We start from the raw sequence: 15,969 nt of genomic DNA, 5'->3' as shown, positions 1-15,969 counted from the left end.
AAAGTAATAATTACTGGTACACTGAATATACAACTTTTCAGCTGTAACCAGGCTAGATGTAAATGAGTGAATAAAGCAAAATCAGACTTATATAAAGAATATATTTTTCTCTTCAACTCCTTGTGATTCCATTCTTTCAGCTAAGAGAAAAGCAATTACTATTTCAAAGGACAGACTTGCTAACAGTTGGTGTAGGACTATCCTAGCATCTTCACCCCTTACAAAAACAAGTCTGTGATAGGAATTAATTAAACCACCATTTATATAAAAAATGTTTGTAAACGTTTTTGTTTTCTTTATTTTTATGAAAATACACTCACTTTGTAAGGAAAAGTACATAGCTATAACATACATCTATATTTAGATTTGGCTACTGTCAAAGAATTAAAAAATGGAAAAAGAAAAGGCAAATGTATGATCATCTTTACCTGCAAAAGGAGATTTCAACATGAGACTCTCCTCTACCATTATACCTTCTTGTGTCTTATATCCAAGCCTTTGCTTGTACTGCTGCACGAACTCTGAGGAATGGATGGGCTCTACAGGATTCATTTCATTTGACTGTGTGGTCTGAACATTGCCTCTGTGTTCTGAAGAGCACAGCAAGTCTTCAGTGTACTGTTCTGCTTTCATTAGGTCACTACCAGATAATACTCTCAAACTAACACCAGGAAACTTCAGAACAGGAGGGTCTGCCTCACCAAAAGTCAAGGCATTTGATAGGCCAAAGTCTTCGTCCTCAGGAATGGGGTTGTACCATATTTCTCCTTCATCATCTGCATCATTTTCCTCATTGAAGTCTAAAGAACAGTTTCTTGATAATGAAGAATTTGTAGCATTACACACCACATATGTACAGCATTCTTCAGATGACTTGAAAAAAGGTTGTGATAGCTGATGTTTAGGTGAGACAGATAAGTGATTTATGTCTTGGCATTTCTTATTTTCTTCTTCCAAATTAAAAGATCGCAGAGTACTCTGATATAGCCAGTTGCGTTTCTTTGACACAGTGATGCTATTAAGTGGTTTATGACTTCTGAATCCAATATTGTCCTTCAGATCTTCAAGTTCTCTTCTCTTCACTGAAGACGCATAGACATTTTCAAATAAATCTGTTTCAACGGAAAAAAAAAAGAAAGAAGAATGTAATGATGTAATGCCTAACATACACAACAGACAGGTAACTGGAAATCAGTTATTAAAATACGATTTTTAAAAAGATGAAAAGTAGTATTACTTATATTTGGAGACTAAAATGAAACAAGAAAAATTTTGGCTTTTTCACCAAAAAATAATTTCTACTATTTAGACTACTAGCATAAGTGACATAAGAACTCTAAGAAAAAGAATAAACAAATTCTGAGATTGCCTTTCAAACATGACAGGGCTAACAAAGACTCACCCTAGGCAAAACATACTTTATAAAACACAAAGAATGCTTTGTACACAATATGCCTTTAACTAATATTTTTAATAATTTCCAACTCACTACTAAGAGGACCAGAGTCTTTAGAAAACATAAGTAATATTTCTACTTTTTCACACAAAGATTAACTTTGAGTAAATCTTTAAAAACAAATGTGGCTTACTTATTACTAAATGCTTTCCTGATTACTGAAATTTCAACATATCTGTTTCCTAATCATACAGTTATGCAGTGTTTAAGTTTTAAATATCTAGGCAAAAATACAAATACAAATCCCTTAAGAAGGCTCTAGATTAGAACCAGGTATCTTGTCTCATGGTAAATACAACCAGCTATGATTACTGGCCAGACACAAACTTAAGGAGCACGAAGAGAAGAATGAACAAAATAGTTCCTACCCTTAAGGTACTTGATCAAATACTTGATATGTGTTTGTGTTAATATGTGATAAGACTCTAAAAATGTATACGTAACATCAATTCCATATAAAGAGGAAAATTTTGCACATCCAAAGAATTGTATAAAGCAGGCTTCGATGACAGTCAATATGCTAAATATAAACCGGAATACTAATTCACTAGACATAGAAACCACATTAACAAAACCACATTTCAAAAAATTTAAGATCATGCCAGGTTTATAAATTTTAGAATTATAGTCTGTGCTACTTTAAGTGCATACATAGTTGATTCATTTTAGTGTTACAGCAAATAAAATATGACAGCCCAATAACAGAGTGATAAAAACACATTAAACTATGAGGAGCTTAATAACAACGAAAAAATTACATTCATGCGTAACCAAGGCTTTCAGTAACCTCCCTCTACTTAACAAAAATTCCTTTAAAAATGTAAAAAAATTTAATATTAAATTAAAAAAAAATACTAAATTTTACCCAAGCAAGCAATTAAATTTTAAAAATTAATTTTAAAAAACCCTCAAAAGGGCACCTGGGTTGCTCAGTGGTTGAGCATCTGCCTTTGGCTCAAGTAGTGATCCCGGGGTCCTGGGATCAAGTTCTACATCAGGCTCCCTGCAGGAAGCCTGCTTCTCCCTCTGCCTATGCCTCTGCCTCTCTCTGTGTCTCTCATGAATAAATAAATAAAATCTTTATAAAAAAAATTTTTTTTAAATCCTCACACATAAATGGGGTTTCAAGTTCAATTAGTTCCAGAGGCAGGAATAGACTAGGAATCAAAAGAGAAGGAAACTCCCATGAATGCCTATTATGCATTTATTTATGGAGTTCCTATTGTGTATTAGCAATGAGATAAAGCAGTAAGAAAGCTCTTAACTTCGTTTAACCTCCACAAAAATGCTAAGACAGGTATGATTATTTCCATAAGCCAGAAAAAAATGAGGAATGTGGTCAAGGTGCTAGCTGTAGTATTCAAATTTAAGGTAGTCTAACCCTACAATCAATGCTCTTAACTCGTCTTCCCTATACATGCCCACCCACCAAAAGCAGGGAAGTAGGCAACCCTTTCAGAACATGGTGACAATAACGTAGTTAACCTTACTGGGTGGTTGCTGGTAAGAATTAAGTGAGATAATGTTGGAAATATTTTGAAAACTATATGGTACTGCTCGGAAAAGTCAAGTAACCTGCCCGAGATCATCTAGTTGGTAAATAGGAAAAGCAGCACTCAAAATAAACTCTTCTGACTCCAAAGTCTGTAGCAGTATATCTGGGCTACTACTAAGAGATACTCTCCAAGATTTAACATGCAATCATGTAACAGCCATTCAATAAATATTTTAAGTTGATTTAGCTTAATGAAAAATGTGAAGATTCGAGAGTCTTTCTTTGGTTCTGTCTCTTTTAAAATCAAAGAAATTAGGAACTGGAGGGGGATCCGTGGGTGGCTCAGCAGTTTAGCACCTGCCTCTGGCCCAGGGCATGATCTTGGGAGTCCTGGGATCAAGTCCCACATCAGGCTCCCTGTATGGAGCCGGCTTCTCCCTCTGCCTGTGTCTTTGCCTCTCTCTCTGTGTGTCTCTCATGAATAAATAAATAAAATCCTTAAAAAAAAAAAAAAGAAATTAGGAACTGGAAATGAACACATACTCAGGAATCACTGTGGTTTCTGGGTTTTTAGTGGCCATGTCTTTTTGCCACGTGTACTAAATCTATTTCACATTTAAGCCCAAATCCTATATTATTTAATAGCATTTCAGACATTTACAAGATATTATTTGTAGTTTTTATGTAATTATAAATTTGAAGCCAAAGGTATAAAATTAAGTATACAATTCACAACGGCTAGAAGTTACATCTTATTTTTTTCTCAGATATCTCTCAAAAGATCCAAAATTTTATATAGATAAATTATTTTGAGTCCTATTTTTTTTGACATACACTTTTTTTTGAGATACATTTTAATTAAAATAAACATGCTTCTACTTGTACTGCATTCCAAGGAACCACAATGACAAAAACAAAGCTACTAGCATCCCATATTTAAGCAAATTGATAGATCCATTAATGTAAGTATTTAATGTATAATATTAAAAGGTATAATTACATGAAATACAATGCAACTATTTTTCATGAAATTACAAACTACAATAACTTAAAATCAAAGTCTGATTTTAAGTCTGATTGCTATTGCTGAATAATTCAAAATACTACATGCTGAAGTTGAAATTTAGAGATAAATAGGTACATTATTTTGATTTCTAATAAGGTCCAAATTTATTCATTTATTAAAGCTGAATATAAGCAATGCATTTAGGGTACTAAATTTTACTTGAGCAATTATTTATAAAGAATTTTAAACACTTCATTTTTATCTCCATTAACTACAGGGATGCATATGAATGCTAATTACGCAGAAATGGAGAGCTATTTGTAATCTTCCATTTATTCCTTTTTATGCAAAACTTAATGTTAAACACTACTGCCATAAATTTAAATTACCTTTAACTTCTGTTAGTTTTACCTACAGCTACATTCATACACACACACACACACACACACACAGAAAGAAGATACAAGTCAAAAAGATACCAAAATAAGTATGCAAAATTGCAAGGCAAAAACGTCTATTCCCTTACAATAATACATGTTATGGTATAATTAATTAAATGACTAATTAAAATCAGTTTACTTTGAAAATCTGTTAGAGAATGCAGAAGTGGCAATTACGTTTTTCACTCAGAAAAATATTTTACATAGTACTGAACTACTCAAGCCAAATGTGTGTTTTTAACTATTATTTTATAATAAATAAAAATTACTATTACTAAACATTTAACTAGTGCTCTGGCTTAAAACTATCAGCAAACTTTCTGAGAAATTACGTATTTAACCCTCCCTGAAAATGTACCTATATACATCTTTTCATCATTTACAAGAGTCCTACTGCAGAAATAAACTATTGTTTTTGCTTACTGCTCCTTAAAAAATCCCAAATAAAAGTATTCTTACAAATACTCTATTAAAGTTTAAATAAATACAAACAGTCCTGCTTAAAGTGAAACTTGGCAGCCCAGATGAAATGACTAGAATAAATTTAATAAGCCTTAGGTTTATGCATGAGTGATTTATTTATATATATACACACACACACACACACACATATACACATTATATACATATATATATATATATATGCCTTTCTCTTTTCCAGATAAATCTAAATGGGAAAATAGGTACAATGAAAAAGGAAGTTATTTTTCTATCTTTATGTTTCCTCTCTTGTGACTAGCAACAAAAGCCTTAAGAAAAAAAGCTGTGTGCTAGCTTTTGGACAGTAGAGAAGAATCCCTGAGACTCTTTTCAGTTCTACCACAGTAAGGAGGAAGAACAAGACAAAGATGCAAGAAAGAAGAGTAGAATAAATAAGTGCCCCTAAAGGGGTGTGTTCTAGCTCAATTCCCAGTGTTCTTTCCCAGTGCTCCTTTCAATTCCAGTGTACTCAGCTTCTGATCATTTCACTCTCCATCCAGAATCCTAATGATCTGGGCAAAGTAGTATTCCCACAAAGCCAGCTTGCCTTTCTCTTGATAATGCTAACTAAGCACCAAGCATGGATCACTTCTCGGCCTTTTGGCTAAGATCAAGTGTAGCACCAAGCATGGTACCAAATGGATTATCTTTTACTATCCTCACAGCAGCCTGAGGACTAAGGCTATGCAGTGCTGAGTAACCTGTTCAAAGTCACAAGCCCGGTAAGTGGTGGGGCTGATCAGAAACCCACAGGCCTTGTTCTGTTAACCAGAATACTATGTGGTCTCTTCTCTGGCAGATTCCAAAATCTCAAGTTTATTGGTGCAAGATGAGACCAATATAGAGGGAATTGCTTAAACTTGTCATGTGTAAGTAAGTAGTAAGTATAAATGTATACATAATAAAACTGAAGCAGAAAGAGCTCAACTGTTTTGTTCTAATAGGGATTAGTTTAAGTATCAAGTATCAGAATAAAGTAGAATGCTTTGCCAAAACTTTAACAAATAAATGATGGGGTACTGGGAACTCTAGAACCTAACTACTCAAAGTATGTACCAAATAGTAGCAGCTACGCTGGGAGTTTGTTAAAATGCAAATTCTCAGGTCTCACCCCCATACCTATAAATCCGTATTTTAACAAGATTTTCAGGGAATTCGTATGCACATTAAGTTTGAAAAGCACTGTTTAATAACCCTGCTTTGAGTGGCAATGGTCTAGAAAATAGCCTTAGCAATTCTCAAAAAATAAACTCCACTTAGAAATGTAGGACTTTCAAATCAACACACTATTTTCTGCTGAATTTGTAATTCTCAGAGTTTTCCTGCCACCAGCAACTCCAATGTTCTATGGCGCTCTTCCAAAAAAAAAAAAAAAAAAAAAACAAAAGTAACTGGGCTCACTTCTAGGGCCACAATGGTATAATTTTTCAGAGGGGGATTTAAAACTAGAAGACAGTGGTCCTGGACTTAAGTCCTGGACTTAAGTGACTCAGTCAGTTAAGCGTCTGCGTTTGGCCCAGGTCACCATCCAGGGGTCGTAGGATCCAGCCCAACATCAGGCTCCTCAGCAGGGAGTCTGGTTCTCCCTCTGTCTCTCCTGCTTGTGCACACGTGTGCATGTTCTCTCACTCACTCAAATAAATAAAACCTTAAAAATAAATAAATAGGGATGCCTGGGTGGCTCAGCAGTTAAGCGTCTGCCTTTGGCTTAGGGCGTGATCCTGGAGTCTAGGGATGAGTCCCACATCGGGTTCTCTGCATGGAGCCTGCTTCTCCCTCTGCCTGTGTCTCTGCCTCCCTCTCTCTCTGTATCTCTCATGAATAAACAAATAAAATCTTTTTAAAATAAATAAATAAATACAACTAGAAGACAGTAAAAAATTATTTGCATATTGCTACTAATCTTGAAGAGGACTAATGCATAAAAAAGTTTGTTGGAAAAAATACATAAAGATAAATCAGAGCTACAAATACTTGAGAAAAGAGAAGAAATAGGTGGGACTCCGCATTAGAAATGTCAACCTCACTTTAAGGTATAATGCACAGATTATGCCAGTTAATTAATTAATACTATAAAGAATTGCCTAAAATTTTTAGACAAAATATTAACAAGTTACATGCCCTAAATTTTCCTTTCACAGATAGTACAGCAGCAAAAGTAGAGTCAAAATAGGCTAATTATTTTTTTAAAGCTATAAAAGGCTGAAATAGCTAAACCTAGTGCTTTTAAATTTATTTCTAAGTACTATATGCTAATTAAACTTATTTATAAAGACTTACAATCAACTATAGTTGGCAAATACCTTCGTAATCTTAAGGCTTGCAGAAACTTGACAATATTACCATGTGTAATGACTTTAGATTTCTTAAATAATCATCTCAATTAAGAACAAATTGGCCAATCTGTGAACACTACATACCCAATGCACCAAATCTTTAGCATTGATATACTATCTAAAGTTTTTAGAAGTTCCTAACAGAAGCCAGAAATCAAAATATAAAATCCTTTTGGGGGGAGCCTGGGTGGCTCACTCGGTTGGGCTTCTGCCTTCTGCTCCAGTCATTAACCCGAGGTACTGGGATCAAACCCTTTGTCAGGCTCCCTGCTCAGCGAGGAGTCTGCTTCTCCCTCTCCCTCTGCCCCTCCTCTTGCTGTGCTCTCACTCTCTCTCTCTCTCAAATACATAAATAAAATCTTTAAAAACAAAAAAGAGGGATGCCTGGGTGGCTCAGCAGTTGAGCATCCACCTTTGGCTCAGGGCATGATCCTGGAGTCCCAGGATGGAGTCCCATATTGGACTCCCTGCATCGAGCCTGCTTCTCCCTCTGCCTGTGTCTCTGCCTCTCTCTGTGTGTCTCTCATGAATAAATAAATAAAAATCTTCAAAATCAAAACAAAAAAACAAAAAAGAAAAGCATTTTAGCTTCCACTTGTTACATAGTATCAAAACTTCCAAAATACTTAAGTATTTATTAGGTAGATTAGGTATCTCTAGTCCATTATATAGTTATTCTACATTACAAATTCTATAACCTTATCTTGAAACAAAAAATCCTTACAAATAATACTGTATAGAAAAGTGTGATATTAACCTTCTAGTCTATTTAACATCTTTATACAATCTAGAATGTATTTGTATTTCATTTGGATTGCCCAATTAATTTTTTAGAAAACATAATCAAAAAATAAAATTGGGAAAAGATGTAAAAAGAAAAAAAAATGAAGAAGAAGAAGAAGAAGTAGAATCTAAGTAACTTCAATCTGAACTAGAGTTAACATTTAGGGGCACATGGGTGGTTCAGTCAGTTAAGCATCTGCCTTTGGCTCAGGTCAGGATCTCAGGGTCCTGGGATAGTGCCTGCATTGGGCTCTCTGCTCAGCAGAGAGGCTGCTTCTCCCCCACCCCTTCCCTCTGCTCGTGCTTTCTCCCATTCTTTGAAATAAGTAAAATCTAAAAAAAAAAAAAAAAAGTTAACATTTAAGGGTAAAGTTTTAAAATAGATATATTGATTTAAAAATTGTCTTAAAAACCTTTGAGATCTCATCTCTGCAACTTTGAGGTAGCTACCTACCCCTCTAAACCTTGTTGAAATTCCATTCTTCTCTTCAATCCACACATTAGACCTCTAAAGAACTTTAACATCTGTTTGATGTTAAATAAATATGGGTTTTGGAGTCATAATAGAGACCGGAGTCTGAATCCCTATAATAGTTTGAGTCCATATAGTAGTATATACAAACCATATACTAATTTGAGTGACCTTAGGCAAACTACTTAACCCGTTCCTTTTGTTGTTGTTAAATGACAGATGTCATACCTGGAGGTGGGGGATGGGGGTGTTAATATGAGAACCATGCAAAGTATCCAGAATAGTTTTAATAAGTTAAACTAATGTTCATGAAAAATAATTAAGAAACAAGATTAACTCTCCAAATCTATACTAGATATGTAAACATTACACAAAATTTTATATTTCCTTAAAGACTTGAAAGGAAATAATATCTGATTAATAACAGTAAGGAACATCTGAGAAAGTTGTTTAAACCATAAATTATCCAAGCTTTTGCTTAGATTTCTTGTAAAATATCTAAAATACTACCACATAATAATTCTAATGTTTTAATTTCTTTTAAGGTTACTTCCACTTAGTTTCTCAACGAAAAAAAAAAATCAATGAATTCATTCTTAAGCCTTACTACATTTATTACTACTTTTAAAATCCTTGAATGTTTATTATTCTATAACTGGGGGCCTTAAAATAAAAGCCATCAGATGATAAATGTTTAACCTTTGCAACAAAAGAGTAAAAAATATTTGACTAAAGTTTTATGGAGATTTTTGTTACAGCTGAAATCTAACGATTTTACAAGAGTTAAATGAACCAAGATCATGGGAAATAAAGATATAGTGGCAATGAAATATAATGATTACAAATACTTTACTCCTGCAAATGCATATTTTAATATGAATTTAGCATAAAGTACATTTCTTTACAAAAAAAAATTACATCCTGTTATCCTTTTATTCAAATGAAATGGAATAAATTTGAGGAAAAAATTTGACAGGTGTGGGTTAGTGATTTAGACTCAAAAAAACTTGTCAAGTTTGTATACGCTTTAAATGAATCATTTGATTTGCCTTCACCCTGTGATTAGTTTTATGAACTTTGTTTCTCTCCACTATTTTGTATTGGTTAAACAAAGTTAATGTGTATAAACCCAGTCCTGGAGGATTTGTAATTCTTACCAGAGAAAATGCCAAGTACTCTGAACGCTTTTATATTTCACCATCTAATACGTTTTAAACAATTAATGACATGTAAATCTTTATGTTCACTAAAAGTCCTTGTATTTAAGATTGTAATTCAAGGGATCATATTATTTTGGACTCAGTTTGAAGGTATTATACTTCTTTCACGAAAGAATTTTTACTATTTACAACATAATTAAAAGATTTCTAGAATTGGTAACCTAAACCCTCAGTGAAAATTTAAAAATCACAGACATACAAAGTGAGGAGCAAAATCTTATAAGGAAAAATAGAGTTAAGTTTACAAATGACTTTAAATGTCTGCACTTTCTTAGAAGTACATCAGACATCTTTTTTTGATTAAAATAATAGTGCTCTTGGTTTTCCACAATAAAGAGATTACTCACTTTGTTAGGAGTTTTATGTGGGAGGGAGAAGGGAGGAAAGGTGAAGAGGAGAAGTAGGCGAGATCCTACGTGTCTAAAAAGAAATTTTAGGGGCAGCCCGGGTGGCTCAGCGGTTTAGCGCCACCTTCGGCCCAGGACATGATCCTGGAGACCCGGGATCGAGTCCCACGACGGGCTCCCTGCATGGAGCCTGCTTCTCCCTCTGCCTGTGTCTCTGTCCCTCTCTCTCTCTCTGTGTCTCATGAATAAAATCTTCAAAAAAATAGAAAAAAATTTTAGTTGTAATTTTTTGGGGGGACGGGGGTGTTGGTTTGGAGGTTTGGTTGTGTGTGTCTCTGCGCTGTGTGCACGCGCTCCTGGAAGAGAAAACACACACACACACACACACACACACACAAACGTGTAATGAGTAAAATGACAGTTTATGAAGCCCGTAAAGTCTACCTTGGATCCAATTCAAATTCACAAACTCCACAAAGTCTACGGATTTGCCTAGAGCCACAAAGAATAAAAATCAAGGCAGCACCGCCCAACTCTACTAAAAGCATGTGGTGAACTTAACCTTTTTTCAGTGTTGTGCTGAGCAGTAGGCACTCTCGTTCTTAAAAAAAACAAAAACAAAAACAAAAAACCCCAAGTTCCTCATGCCACTGTCTTAAATTAAAAAAAAAGAAGAAGAAAAAAAGAAAAAGCAAAGCGAGTGAAAGCATTATACTGGTGCATTCAGCTGACACTTACTTTGGCCCTGGCACGTACCTGTCTGAAAAAAAAAAAAAGAGAAAAGAAAAAAGAAAAAAAAAAAAGAAGAAAAAAGAAAAACCATACCTATTCCTCGCTCTTTAGACACAAGCCCGGCGGGGGAAACGTGAAGCCTCAGAGCGTTACTAGCACTCGGCAAAGCGTCCTACCTGTTAGCGTCACCCCTGGGTCCGCGGGCACGGAGAGCACCGGGCGCTCCCGCATTCCCAACGGGCCCAGATTCGGAGAGGCGGCCTGCGCTGCGGCGACTTTGGGGGGCGCCCCGCGGGAGCGCCCCCTCATGCCCAGGGACAGCAGGCGTCCTTTGTACATCCACTTCTGCAGCTTCTTGACGGTCACCGCGGGAGGCCTGACGAGGGGGAGCCCCTCCCGGCCGCCGCGCGCCCCCGCGGGCCCCCTGCAGGCGCTTCCCGAGGGGCGCCCCGGGTCCCCGGGGCCGGGAGCCCGGGCGCCGCCGCCGCCGCCGTCCATCCCGCCTCCACGTGGCGGGGGCTCGCCCAGGGCTCGGCGCGCGCCGCACCTGACGCAGCTGTCGCTCGGCCACCGCGCCAAGGGAGGCGGCTCGGCGCCCGCCCGGAGGCTCTCGAGGCTCCTGCTGCGGGCCGGCCGCATCCGAGGAGTCCGCGGGCGGCCTCCCCCCGACGCCCTCGGAGGCGGCCGGGGCGGGGACACCTGCCGCCAAGGGCGGCCCCCGCCTCCCCGCCGCCGCGCTCTCCCCGGGCGGCCGCGGTCCGCCCAAGCCCCGCCGCCCCGCCGCGCGCCGGAGTCAGGGGGCAGGTCGTGCATGGCCTGGATCAGCAGATAATAGGCCTCTCGCAACTGGGTCCGCAGCCTGCCCGTCTCCGGGCGGCCGCCCTCCGCCCCCGGGGAGGGGCCCGCGGCCGCGGGGGGCGGGGGCCGCCGCTCCGCCTCCGCCCCCTGAGGCGCGGGCGCCGACCGCCGGCCGCCGGGCAGGTTCTCGTCGCGGTCGGCGTCGTCCCCGCTGCCCTCGGGGCCCGGCGGGGCGTGCGGGCGGGCGCGACGGAGCCCGCGGCCCGAGGAGGCGGCCTCCTTCCCGCCGCGCCGGCGAGGCCCGAGCGCTCCCCGCGCCCCGGGGCCCCACGCGGGCGGCGGCGGCGGCGGCGGCGGCGGCTCCAGGCTCGGCCGGGCCCCGCGGGCGTGCTCGCCTGAGGGGGCGGCCGGGGCGCCGCCGGCGTCGCCCGCCCGGAGCCCGAGCCCCCCGGCGGCGCGGGGGCTCCGGCGGCCCCGGAGCCTGGACAGCGTCCTCCTCAGAGGGTCCGCCATCCCCGCCGCCTCAACAGCCGGGCTCGCCCCCGCTGCGGGAGGAGGACGGAGCCCGGTGCGGGAAAAGCCTGCGCTGGCGGCGGCGGCGGCGGCGGCGGCGGCGGCGCCCCATGACCGGCGCTGGCCCTCGCGGGCTCCTCACATACTTGGCATAACTCTGCCGCGGGAGGGGGGGCGGAGGGCGGCGGCGCCGCACGGCGCATGCTCCGGAGCCTCGGGCCGCGACGGGACGCGCGCGCGGCGGGAAGGAGGGCCCGGGAGCTGGGGGCGACCCCGGGGCGCGCGGCTGCGGTTAGGCCGCGGAGGGAGGCCGAGCAGTGAGCGGGAGGTGGGTCTGGGCTGCGAGGCTGCGGAGCTCTGGAGAAAGGGGGAGGCCCCTCCTGGCTGCCCCCCACCCCGCACCTGCGGCCGCCGCTGCACGAGGCGTGTCTAACCGGACGCGCCCCTGCTGCAGGGAAAACAAAGAGCGTGTTTTTGACGGACGCGGTGCGAGTACAGGTGTAGCTCACTTAGTGCACGAACGTTCCTACTCATTTGAACGGCGCGGGGAGCTAGCTAGCCTGTTTAAAGGGAATTTGGGGCGGTTAGGAAGAAGCCTTTTGCCCCAAAGATCACCACTGCGTCTCTCTTCTGTTTTTCTTTTTTCTTTCTTTCTTTCTTTCTTTCTTTTTAAATGAATGCACGCTCACACAGAAATCTGACTCTTCGACCAAAACTTGTAAAACGGAGCCACCAGCGCCCGCATCACCCACCCCGCTAGCACTTCATTTTAATGAAAACTGGGTTGAAATTGGGAAACTGTCATTTGGAAATAGCAGCTCTATCTCAAAAACATTAAATCCCATATTCTGGGTAACAGTTGCGCAAAGTACCTCGAGTTGCCGCAGGTGAATGGACCTGTGCCTGATTGGTAAGAAGCAGAGTTGCTGTCATCTCTGATTTCAGTGACATTCTTTTTAGCATTTAATTTATTTGAGCAGGAGGCAGAGTGAGGGAGAAGCCGACTTCCCAGTGAGCCTGGAGCACCCCCGCCCCTGCCTGGCAGGGCTCCATCCCGGGACCCTGAACTCATGACCTGAGTGCAAGCCTCTGCAAGCCAGATGCCCCCAGTTACATTTTTTTTTCAATGTTTACATCTTAGAAAGGGCCTTTGAGTAGCTCATGAATGTACTCCTAACTCCCAGCACAGTAGTCGCACAAAATAAGAATTCAAGAAATATTTGTTGAACAAAGGACTGCTTGCATAACTAAAAGAATTTAGTCCTGGGGCACCTGGTTGGCTCAGTCCTTAGAGCCTGCAACTCTTGACCTCTGGGTAATGTGTTCCAGCCCCTCACACCCCACCTAGGACAGAGGTTACTTTTAAAAAAGAGAGATAAGTTTCCTCCCCTCCTTCCGCCACCAGTTGAAGGCTCCAATCTCTAAATGTGCTTTGATATATACTTTCCTTAGTACCTAGTCCCTGCCTCCTGGAATAATTTTACCCGTATCTCTATTTGCAGAAATCTTACCTATCCTTTAAGACCCCACTGATCCACCCTCTTCCAGAAGTCATCTCTGATATTCTAGATGGACAAGATCTCTCATTCTTCCAAATTCCAGGAGTACTTTATCCATATCCACTCATAGAGTATTTATTGGTTTTTGTTTTCTACAAAGCATGCCTTATCTCTCCTACAAGAAAATTCATAAATTCCTTAAGGGCAGAGACTATAATTGACTTCTTTATTCTCCACAGAGTATAAGTGTAGCATCTTATATATATACATGATGAATACATATTTTTGAATTAATGTCAGTTTTAATTTAAAGGAAACAAACGGCTTTAATTTCCAGTCTATTGCCTAACTCCACTGGACCATATTGTATTAGTGTTGTTGTATTTTTTTTTAATTAGTGTTGTTTTAAAATTCTTTTAGGTATGAGTAAGACAGTTTGTTAAATAATCCTAATCCTCATCTAGGAAAATACTGTGAAATCTTAAGCTATAATTTACGTCCATTGCTATTTATAGTCCTACAGAATTTTTTTCCATGGAGCAAAGGCTATTTAATGAATAATCAAGGCATACAGTTATGTCCTAGTAAAATAGTCCTACAGGAAATAACTGATAGAAAATCCGCCAATAATGGCGTCTATAAACACAATTCGATCTCTATCTTAGAAATTGTTTCCATTCCAACTCTTGGTTGCAAACTCTTTATTCTTTGTAAGTTAACAGTTGTTAAGTATACCATAAATTGCATATATGTGTAAAAATGAATACAAAAATATAATCGTAAAGATCGAGATAGAACTTCATCTTTAATTCAACTTATCTTGTTGATTTCAGGAGTTATAAATACATCGGCCAATGTCAAATACTATACACTGTTCTGCACATTACTCAGAACTAAGTCTGAATACACCTGAGCTTAATGCCACTTTGAAGCTGAAAATGTCCTATCACATAAATTCACAATTTTAAAAAGATTTTATTTATTTATTCATGAGAGAGAGGCAGAGACATAGGCAGAGGGAGAAGCAGGCCCCCTGCGGGGAGCCTGGTGCAGGACTCCATCCCAGGACCTTAGGATCATGACCCCAGCCAAAGGCAGATGCTCAACCACTGAGCCACCCAGCCATCCCCAAATTCACGGGTTTTTAAGAAGTGTTTTAAAGGGTCATAACAGAAATTAATAAAGCAGTCAAGGTGTATGTCACTAAATAATGAGCTTAAAAATGCAAATCCTACTTCACTGTATGTGTATTATACTTCGATAAAAAGTTTATGAAAACAACTCTACAAAGACAGTACCCACAGAAATTACATTATACATATTATAATTAAGATAGGGACAAGATATGGACATAAGTTATACTTTGTAAAAAAATTTTGTGTGTGTTAACAGTTTTGCCCCATTCCTTCAGTTATCCCAATTTTCATATATTTCTAATCAAGAGATTCCTATGAAAATGAAGGGGTGGGGATACATTTTTCACTGTTTGTACTTGTTTCCCACTGACTTGGAAATCATTTTGATGCCCTGTGAATTAACTATGTCGGCCGTCACAAAAGATGAAACAACTATGGGATAATAGGGCTCCAGTAAGGCAGGGAGCCAAACTTGGGATGGGGTAGTACTGACTCAGTCTGGGAGAAGGGGTGGGAAGCAGGGCAGGTTGAAACAGAGGACTAAGTTTAACAGTAATACAAGGCAAATGTCTAGGTATGTTATGGTTATTTTCTAAGTAATTTAGAGTGCATTTCTGTCTCACTGCTGTTCAGTCTTCCATTATAGTCTTAGTGGAACCAAAGACAAGTTTAACTCTGGCATTTGCCCAGTTCTCTCTCTCTAAACTGCCTTCTAGGGATCTTCCCGTGTAGACCTGCCTGGTCTCTGCCATGCTGCTCCATCAATATTGAGTAAAAAAAGTGTTTGAGCCCAAAACTGACCACTGCCACTGCCCTGAGAATCAAAGATGGCATGTCCTCCATACAGCATTTTTTACTGTTAGGTTTTTTTTTTCTGTAATTAACAATATCTGACAATTAGTCATGTTCCTTACCTTGCCCCCTACCTTTAACCAAAAGGAATAAAAAGGAGGCTTTTGCCAAATACATGTGTATTTTCTAACGTCTTAGAATATTGACTATTTCAGACTTTCTTACTGTATATTTAGGATATGTGGAGTAACTTTCTCAAAGTCGCCATAATAAGTGAAGAGGAATTCAGACCTCATCTGTCTGATTCCAAAACCACTGGAGTCCAAGCCCTTGGACACTTCCCTGCAAATTAGAATATACATGTGTTATAATAGTACTTGCACTGACTTGAACCTTTGTTTTCATAAATTATTTAGTTGGTCACCTTTCAGAAGAGTTTAATATTTTATGAGCTTGTGTGAATG

At 40.1% G+C, this 15,969-nt stretch overlaps 1 protein-coding gene across 1 annotated transcript in view; it reads right to left on the bottom strand.

The window, feature by feature from the left end:
- SYDE2 (synapse defective Rho GTPase homolog 2) overlaps positions 1-12,078 on the bottom strand; it is a 48,390-nt gene extending 36,312 nt beyond the window's left edge. Inside the window, exons 1-3 of the mRNA XM_038538955.1 lie at positions 11,953-12,078; positions 10,944-11,781; positions 429-1,112 (exon numbers count right to left, since the gene is read on the bottom strand). Coding sequence (XP_038394883.1) covers positions 429-1,112; positions 10,944-11,781; positions 11,953-12,078 — 1,648 coding nt within the window. The remainder of the gene's footprint in view (positions 1-428; positions 1,113-10,943; positions 11,782-11,952) is intronic.
- Between the last annotated feature and the right edge of the window lie 3,891 nt (positions 12,079-15,969).

Source organism: Canis lupus, chromosome 6, assembly GCF_011100685.1.
Source record: "Canis lupus familiaris isolate Mischka breed German Shepherd chromosome 6, alternate assembly UU_Cfam_GSD_1.0, whole genome shotgun sequence".
Classification (NCBI taxonomy): domain Eukaryota; kingdom Metazoa; phylum Chordata; class Mammalia; order Carnivora; family Canidae; genus Canis; species Canis lupus.
The sequence above is the reverse complement of the archived record's forward strand: the minus strand, read 5'-3'. Positions and strand labels throughout refer to the sequence as shown.